This window comes from Berghia stephanieae, chromosome 2 (genome assembly GCF_034508935.2).
Source record: "Berghia stephanieae isolate SIO BIC M18660-M18661 chromosome 2, UCSD_Bste_1.3, whole genome shotgun sequence".
Taxonomy (NCBI): Eukaryota; Metazoa; Mollusca; class Gastropoda; order Nudibranchia; family Aeolidiidae; genus Berghia; species Berghia stephanieae.
The window spans coordinates 1,511,892-1,521,946 of record NC_088361.1 but is presented as its reverse complement, the minus strand read 5'-3'; the positions used below and the strand labels follow the sequence as shown (position 1 = coordinate 1,521,946).

Sequence of the window (10,055 nt, the reverse complement as noted above, 5' to 3'; positions counted from 1 at the left end):
ATATCCGAGAGTTTGGGCGAATTAATGCTTATAGTCTTCAAAAGGCTTCATGTGCGGCTATGTGGTCTAGTGGCATGACACTCGCTTTCGAATCGGAAGGTCCTGGGTTCGAGCCTCGCACTCGGCGCATAGTTGAGTCCTTGTAAAAGGCTCTTTACTCACATTCTCTCACCGTACTCAGGTGTAAAATGAGTACCTGGCCGTTAACAGCGTTGTCTCTGTACGAAAAAAATTGTAATATCGCCTAACAGGCGGCATGTCCCGTCCTACATGTTAAATGTTGCTGTTGACCAGGGACCCCTTGTAAAGCGCATTGAGCACATTTAGTGGATATCGCGCTATATAAAGCTCATTTTTTTAAAAAGGCCACGCGTAATCAGAAGGTCTAAGTTTCGACCAGCCAAGACAGGCTAATTTCTTTTTGGAGGGATTTTTTCTTGAAGTTTTCTTTCTGCTTTGTCTGTCATTGTTTCGTTCACACCTTTTCAGATGTATATAATCTTACACCATCGCCTGCTCCTCCACAATTTGTTGCGGTCCTGATTAGGAGTTGATTAGCGTCTGCGTAGATGAATTTTTAATATCCTTGGTTTTATCCAGTTTTTATTTTGCGAAAGTATTTTAAAAACTCTTGAAATAAGATGACCTGCATTATATTACCTTATCGAATGGTTGCAACTGCCATCATGTCTGATCTTAAACAAAAATTTAGAAAAAATTAGATGTATCGAATATGGGGCTTTTCGTTGCCTGGCGACACAGACACACACACACACACACACACACAAACACACACACACACACACACACAGAAATCGCTTCGAAATTGAACAATACAAAACACTTCATATTTGAGGGATATACCCTCCGTTAGCACGAAGGGCAAAATACATCAAATAAAGGAAATCAATAGAGAATGCATCATTTCTTACAAGTCAATTTTCTCTCCAGAAAATGGAACCACAAGTCTAACTATTGGCAAGCGTACTTTTACAAAACAATGGCCACAAAACTTTTACTTTGTCTTATATTGAAAGATAACGATACCCTTCAACATGTCAATAAGACAAACCCGTACTTCTTAAAAATTAGAATTGACAGTCGTATTAATCAATTAGAAAGTAGACGTCTAAAGTATATGTTTACTGCTAGTCAAACAATCAAATAAAAATTATGCGTTTTTATCTGACTTTGGCAAAGACTTTTAATATAATTTTGTTTTACTAGATTTGATTGCGTGCAATGAAATTTGTACTCCATAAGGATTGGCTATATTATTACAAAAACTGAAGTAGACTTGCGAAGTGACTTTACTAGTAAACAAAAGATACTTTGGGGTAATTCTGATTGAAGATTTTTTTTTTTTTTTTTAAAAGATGAATGATTCGCTCTTAATCAAATATTGGATTTGGCAACAGCTAAATAAAACCCACTAGTTCATACCATTTTTCCCAAACCTATAACATCTGATACAGTAAAGTATTAAAGAAGAATTTAATTTTCTCAATGATAAAATAGCAATAACCAGTAGGTATAATAAATATTGACCTTATTACTATTATCCAAATCTCAGCTCACAGTATTCTTGATTGGATCATACCAAAATCAATGTGTTTATTGAATGAAGGAATTTGGCGTATTTCGGGTCCTTGTATTGTTTTTATACCGCCAGTTGCGTGATGTTATTGTGTATTAGAGCTTTCTGAAGTTTGCAATCGTAAAAAATATTTGCGAAACGAACAAGAGAACAGCTTCGAAATCAAACAATACAAAGCAATTTCCCTTTTCTGGACGGACTCTCAATCAGAAAATAAATCAAACAATACAAAGCAATTTCCCTTTTCTGGACGGACTCTCAATCAGAAAATAAATCAAACGATACAAAGCAATTTCCCTTTTCTGGACGGACTCTCAATCAGAAAATAAATCAAACAATACAAAGCAATTTCCCTTTTCTGGACGGACTCTCAATCAGAAAATAAATCAAACAATACAAAGCAATTTGCCTTTTCTGGACGGACTCTCAATCAGAAAATAAATCAAACAATACAAAGCAATTTCCCTTTTCTGGACGGACTCTCAATCAGAAAATAAATCAAACAATACAAAGCAATTTCCCTTTTCTGGACGGACTCTCAATCAGAAAATAAATCAAACAATACAAAGCAATTTCCCTTTTCTGGACGGACTCTCAATCAGAAAATAAATCAAACAATACAAAGCAATTTCCCTTTTCTGGACGGACTCTCAATCAGAAAATAAATCAAACAATACAAAGCAATTTCCCTTTTCTGGACGGACTCTCAATCAGAAAATAAATCAAACAATACAAAGCAATTTCCCTTTTCTGGACGGACTCTCAATCAGAAAATAATAACAAACAATACATTCTTGCATCCCATCAAGCAATTTCCCTTTTCTGGACGGACTCTCAATCAGAAAATAAATCAAACAATACAAAGCAATTTCCCTTTTCTGGACGGACTCTCAATCAGAAAATAAATCAAACAATACAAAGCAATTTCCCTTTTCTGGACGGACTCTCAATCAGAAAATAAATCAAACAATACAAAGCAATTTCCCTTTTCTGGACGGACTCTCAATCAGAAAATAAATCAAACAATACAAAGCAATTTCCCTTTTCTGGACGGACTCTCAATCAGAAAATAAATCAAACAATACAAAGCAATTTCCCTTTTCTGGACGGACTCTCAATCAGAAAATAAATCAAACAATACAAAGCAATTTCCCTTTTCTGGACGGACTCTCAATCAGAAAATAAATCAAACAATACAAAGCAATTTCCCTTTTCTGGACGGACTCTCAATCAGAAAATAAATCAAACAATACAAAGCAATTTCCCTTTTCTGGACGGACTCTCAATCAGAAAATAAATCAAACAATACAAAGCAATTTCCCTTTTCTGGACGGACTCTCAATCAGAAAATAAATCAAACAATACAAAGCAATTTCCTTTTCTGGACGGACTCTCAATCAGAAAATAAATCAAACAATACAAAGCAATTTCCTTTTCTGGACGGACTCTCAATCAGAAAATAAATCAAACAATACAAAGCAATTTCCCTTTTCTGGACGGACTCTCAATCAGAAAATAAATCAAACAATACAAAGCAATTTCCCTTTTCTGGACGGACTCTCAATCAGAAAATAAATCAAACAATACAAAGCAATTTCCCTTTTCTGGACGGACTCTCAATCAGAAAATAAATCAAACAATACAAAGCAATTTCCCTTTTCTGGACGGACTCTCAATCAGAAAATAAATCAAACAATACAAAGCAATTTCCCTTTTCTGGACGGACTCTCAATCAGAAAATAAGGTTTTAAAACATTAAAATGTAAAATAAAAACATATATAGTAATAGAGAGAGAGAGAGAGAGAAAGAGAGAGAGAGAGAGAGAGATATTGAGAGACAGAGAGATACACAGAGACAGAGATACAGAGAGAGGCAAAGAGAGAGAGAGAGATATTGAGAGACAGAGAGATACACAGAGACAGAGATACAGAGAGAGGCAAAGAGAGAGAGAGATATTGAGAGACAGAGAGATACACAGAGACAGAGATACAGAGAGAGGCAAAGAGAGAGAGAGAGAGAGAGAGAGAGGGTGGGGGTAAGGGAGAGAGACGCTTAGGAGCACACACACACACACACACACACACAGAGTGAGTGAGTATGTGTGTGAGAGAGAGAGTGAGAGAGAGAGAGAGAGAGAGAGAGAGAGAGAGAGAGAGAGAGAGAGAGAAACAGAGACAAGAGACAGAGGCAGAAGCAGAAACAGAGAGACAGAGAGACAAGGTCAATGACCAAATATGTCACATTGTCACATCGACAAGGTATTTAATTCAATTGATTTGTGCAAGCATGCGCAATGGAAAAGTCTCATTCTCTGACAAAACCACAAATCTTCCATTTATGCCAGAACATTTCTACTTAAAATAGAGATTAATTAGATTGATTACGATGAACATCAACTGGTACCAAACCTGAGACATCAGTTTGACATGTTACAGGTTATCTTTTTTTTTATCAAGATTTCTAGTAAAAGTTGTTTTTTGTTTTTGTTTTTGTTTTTGATTTTTTTTTTTTTTTTTAATGTTTTGTTCTGTTTTGGTTTCTTTTGTTTGGGTTTTTTTTTCTTATTATTTTGTTGTTCTTTGTTTTGTTTTTTTGCCAAAATGAACATAAATAAGTACATAGGAAAAAAAGAACCCACTTCGACAAGCTGGTCTTGTATTATATTATACTAAATGACGTAGAGTTGACTTAAAGCAAAAATTATTCGACTTTTAGTTCCATTAGAATTGACACATATTCTTTATCTTTCTACCCCTTCCATAAAAAGAAACGACTAATGAAATCGCGTTTACAATAATAATTTATGACGTTTGATAATCAAGCCTTAATATCACTAAAATTAGATTCTTTAAAAAGAAGTACCTACCTAGACTCTATCATTAAATCTTTTTGAACATGTCGTTTATTCGAAGATGGTGAAATCGGAATGGAATGAGAGGTAGAATAAAAGATTTGGTACTCTCTTGCTTTTTGGAATTCGAACGTCGTTCCCAACGCCCACTCGTAAGCTCTTGCAGCGGTTTGGACTGCGTCCGGAATTCCAAAGATCAAGAGTGTAAGAAGCGTTATATTATTATTAAAACAACTAAAATGACATAGGCTAGATCTAAGTATTATTTTTCTAAACCGTTTCGACATAATTCTGCTTCGAGTGGCTGGGTCATAATTTTTATTCGACAAAACAGAAAACGCGTGGGGTCCCGTCGAGTAGAAATCGACTTTCCTTGACGCCTTTGTGGTTTCGGTGTTAACCATTAAATCTCACACAGCATGAACTATGTATCGACATCATTATAAAAATAATATGCTAATTTCCAATGTTTTCACAGAAAATGCCAATCACCCTCGCAAAACGGCATTATGTTGGAGTGATAATGATGCTGGATTTTGAATTTATAGAAATAAAACTGTTTTACAAAAGATCATTATGTTTTTTTTTTCAGTTTATAGCTGTTGTGGGCGAAGTCGCCGAGTGGTTAAGGCATCGCACTGTGATCCGGAAGGTCCCGGGTTCGAGTCCCGCTTCATGCATTTTTTTTCCTTGGGCAAGATTATTAACCCCCAATTTGCTAACTTCTTACAACATGAGTGATTCCTGTTGACATCAGACATCTTGTTTGATGGTTGTCTATATTCCTTCATGAAATGTCCAGTTGACGGTTTATAATGATACTTTTGCGGGGTGAGGTGGGGGGGGGGGGGGGGGGCGCAATTCTTTAATATCAGTTGAATAATGTAAATTAAAACAAAAACTGGCGACCTTGCTCCAATAGATTAGTAGACATAGTTTCTCAAAGGTTAAAAAACGTCCACACTTTTTTGACACATTAAAAAACAATACTACTAGATTGTCAGTTTTGATTTATTTTTCATTATTTGTCCCTAAGAAAATGATGAAAGCAAGTTTTTCCAAATAATTTAGTATTGCAATATTTTTGTTGCAAAATCACAAAAGCGACCATTTGGCACATTCTCAAATTAGAATGGAATATTATGTGTATAGTCTGTATCCTTTATTGAATATAATGTATATTATATCTTATTATATATTTAGCAAATTGGGTTTTTAGAAACTCTGAGGCTTCTGAACCACTGGCCCAATCGTGACCAAAGTTTGCATGATGTTTACAATTGATATGAAGACGGTTTGCCTGTATTACCAGATTGATTAGCATCGTGTTGATTTTATAAAACAATCTAATTTGTTTTGTCAAATCCCATCGAAAACAGATGCCATTAATTTTTAGCACGTGGGTTGTGTGTCAACCTTCCGGTTAGCGAGTATGACAATGAGGTGGGAGTACTTGCATTCAGCCGATACCAGTTAGTGTTCCTCTCATTATTTTGAATACAATCAGTTGCTTAAAATGTATATGAACCCTTTCAGTTCTTAACATTTGGGAAATAATTCTATATACTGAGTGAAGTATATGAGATTTTAAATGCAGAAAATATATCTCCGTGCCCAAATGAAAATCTCCGTTCTCTTCCTACGAAGTCGAAAAATATATTATCTATTAAGACATTTCATAAGAAAATTAAGTTCAAATTTCAATCAACACTTGAATCATAAATTTTGAGTTGATTGGCTTATCATGGCGTTCATTGAACGGGTACTGTTTGTTGAGAATAATAATGGGGAGAGAAAAAAACATTTGATTTTTTAAATTTAAAAAAAAAATAATGTTAAATTCATCTTTTGACATTTACTAAAATTATGGAGACATAACTCCAGTTTGAGTCCAAGGTTGACAATACAAACATCATCAGCAACAATAATAACAATTATTATTATAATGATAATAATGATGATGACGATGATGATAATGATAATAATAATAATAATAATAATAATAATAATAATAATAATAATAATAATAATAATAATAATAATAATAAAATAATAATAATAATAATAATAATAATAATAATAATAATAATAAATAATAATAATAATAATATAATAATAATAATAATAATAAATAATAATAATAATAATAATAATAATAATAATAATAATAATAATAATAATAATAATAATAATAATAATAATAATAATAATATATAATAATAATAATAATAGTGATAATAATAATAATAATAATAATAGTTATAATAAATGTACTTTCTTTTACTTATCCAAACCAAATACTATGCTATGGCATTCTGGTGCAGCAAAGAAACTTACCGAATATGTAGAATGCAAAAACTCCAAATGTCCCTCGATGTAACATCTTTCACGGATAGCTTGTCACTCCTACAGACAGGATCAAAATGTACTAATTATTTAAAAGCCAACAAAATTCACCATATTGTTTCTTTTTATATATGCAGAAAAACTAACTGATAATTTGTTTTTGTTTGTGTTTTTATTCACCCTAATTTTATGTCACTAATTGCATCAAAACGGTGAGATGTCTGTTTGACCTACCACCAATACCGATTTTGGAGTTAAGTCATCAGATATATGACTTATCGTCTCAAAACGGTATCAAATCGGGATGAACCTGGCGATGAAAAGTGAATTTAAAGTTTAAATGATTGGAGACGGGGCAATTCACTTTTTAGTTCCGCAACAATTTATACGCCCCCCCCCCCCCCCCGGGCTACCCAGCAGTGATTGGGTAGCTTGGTCTGTTAGATATGATGGAAAGTACTTTGCGATAGACTGGCGTCCTATCAAAAGGGTAGCAAGTTATTGCTATTGTCTCCGTTTCACGCTATAGAAACCGGGATAAGCTCCGGTTCCATGGGCCTAACACCTCTGAAGGACTACTTTACTTTTAACAATTTATACTTTTTCTGCCTAATACGACAAAACATGTTAGCAAAATTCTCACATTTCTTGTTATAAATGTTATTGTAACCGTCTAAACCACCCCCGACATCATACCGTGATGAGAGGATGTACCACAAAGGTGAAATATTTTTGTCATTTTAAAGAAAGTATGCCAACATTCCCAACAAATAACTTAAACGTAACCCAAGCCTTATATCTTTTTTTAGAAATTTCATTTTTAGCATCTTAATCGTCCAATCACAATACCATTTCCAAGGACTCAACTATGCACCGAGCGAGGACTTTGTTAATTGGGTCGATCGTCATAACATAGTAGTGTGAAAACCATAAGAGGCTGCTGCTGCTCTGAGCGTAGTCCATATGAAAGGCTCGATACTCACATGTTCTCATCGTACTCGGGTGTAAAATGAATACCTATCCGTTACAGCGTTGTCTCTGTCGTAAAAGAAAAAGATGTAACCTCGCCAAACAGACGTGATGACTCAGCTAACATGTTAAATGTTGTTGACTAAGCAAAGCGCTTTCAACACGTTTAATGGATAATGCGCTAAACATAAGCTCAGCAATTTTTTTAGTTAACATTCCCTTGACATCTCTTGGACTCATTCGATTCAACAAGGACAATCTGAACTTTTAAAACGCTGAGGGCATCGTTTTTATAGAGTAAAGAAGACACTATTTTTCTTTTAAACTCACTAAGAAAGTGATAAAACCTGCATGTTTTCCCCCGAATGATCAAATCGAGGCCTAAGTTTTACCTACCTCCTTGTGTATTAATTTTTTAATTAATTAATTAAATTTAATTCTCTTTATTTCCCATAGGGGAAATTTGTCTCTAGGGTCTATTCCAAGGGAAGACTGGAATAACCCAGGCGTCAGCCGCAGTGCAGCGCCGCAAATTGAGCTAGGGCGAGGTGACTTGGGCCACACAGGGCAGCGGCTAATCGAACTCAGAACCATTCGAGTACGAAGCAAAGACCGTACTGCTGAGCCACGCTCCTTATATGAAGATGGATCTTTATCGGGTTTTTTTTTTAAGTTTGCTGTTTTTGTTTTGTTCTTGTTTGTTATGGTTTATTTTCTTGTTTGTTTGTTGGGTTTTTTTGTTTGTTTGTTTGTTTTTGTGTTTTGTTGTTGTTGGTTTTATTTTTATTTTGCTTTTTTTTTTATTTTATAAAATGTTGGTGGCAGGCAAGGTCTTTGTTTTAAAATGACAAAACATTAAAATTACACATTTCATGTCATTTTATATTTAGAATCCATTTTTAACATCTTGCTCACCTCGATATAATACTAATTTTAGACGATGGGTAACAAGTTTGCTATACAAAAACAATACCTGATATTATCAAGCACAAATCCCAATCAAGTTTACCCAAAGAAATATATAAGTACCTACACAGCAGACGTAAAAAAAGTGTGCACAAATTCAAAAAGTACAAAAAATTATAATGTTGAGCCACAGTTGAGAGAAAGTGCAAATAAAAGCACTCTTAATAATAATATTATAAAGCCACACCGCGCAGTGGGTCTACCCCGCGCACGCGAATTTGATTGGGATAGCAAAACTGAATTAAAATAATAAAACGATAAAAAAAAACTGAGAAAGTAAGACAAGAGGACGTGACTACAATAAATCTCTCTCTCTCTCTCTCTCTCTCTCTCTCTCTCTCTCTCTCTCTCTCTCTCTCTCTCTCTCTCTCTCTCTCTCCTGTCACATGAGGGTAGCAGGCAAAGTCTTTGTGCGATAATCCAGACACAAGCGTGGAGTTCGATGGAAATGAGTCCGTGATTGACACGCGCATCAAAACCCAATAACGTCATCGATCTTTGCTGATTACTGATCCGAATACCAATGACAAATCACGTTTTTTTCTTTCTATCTGACCGAGAAAACATTTAACCCTCTCCTTACCAGCCATTTTCAGAATTTTCCCCAAAACTTCAGACCCACCCAAAACAAAAATAGACATTTTTTACTCAAACAGAAAAGAAAAAAAGCACATTCTATACGTAATATTGTGTTCGACAATATAAACTCTATTACAGAATGTAAGCTTTTACAGCTATAGCAAAAAGAAATGAAATCTGGATGAGAAAAGTGACAGTTGCATCGTAACAAATGTGACGATTTTCCAATAGGTGGTAAGGAGAGGGTTAAACAGATAAATCAATAAATAAATATGCCCATTTATATAGCGCCTTTTAAACAGATTTACGAAACTAATTTTGATTTACAATACAATATTTTATTAATTTCTTCACCACGCCATGAGGAGCTGTAAATATTCCATTTCATAGAGTACCAGTCTAGCTACAGCCAGGCACTCATTTACACATGAGTCAAGTTGGGCAATGCGTTTAAAGTGTCCTATCCCATGACATAACTCTGAGACCAGAATTTTCCACTGTCACCATTAACCACGCTAAACAATACTTGATTGACAATTGTAGCAAGACTAGGCACCCTCCCGCTTAGTCACCGAGCCAAACGTCAAGTATCGATAGATCCGGATTATTCTCCTTACACACACACAAACACACACACACAAACACACACACACAAACACACAAACACACACACACATATACACACACATAAGCTCAAAAAACGTGAGCTTTTATATAGTGCAACATCCACTAAACGTGCTCAAAGC

At 34.6% G+C, this 10,055-nt stretch overlaps 1 protein-coding gene across 3 annotated transcripts in view; it reads right to left on the bottom strand.

Annotated features, from left to right (window-relative positions):
- The window catches only part of LOC144964148 (uncharacterized), a 66,433-nt gene that overhangs the window by 53,842 nt on the left and 2,536 nt on the right, over positions 1-10,055 (bottom strand). Inside the window, exons 1-2 of one of the 3 annotated variants that reach the window (XM_078898086.1) lie at positions 8,738-8,922; positions 6,787-6,855 (exon numbers count right to left, since the gene is read on the bottom strand). In XM_078898086.1, the coding sequence (XP_078754212.1) occupies positions 6,787-6,832 (46 nt within the window). In that variant the 5' untranslated portion in view covers positions 6,833-6,855; positions 8,738-8,922. Of the gene's footprint in view, positions 1-6,786; positions 6,856-8,737; positions 8,923-10,055 lie in introns of those variants that run through there. The other 2 variants (XM_078898087.1, XM_078898088.1) reach the window with 2 other exon arrangements.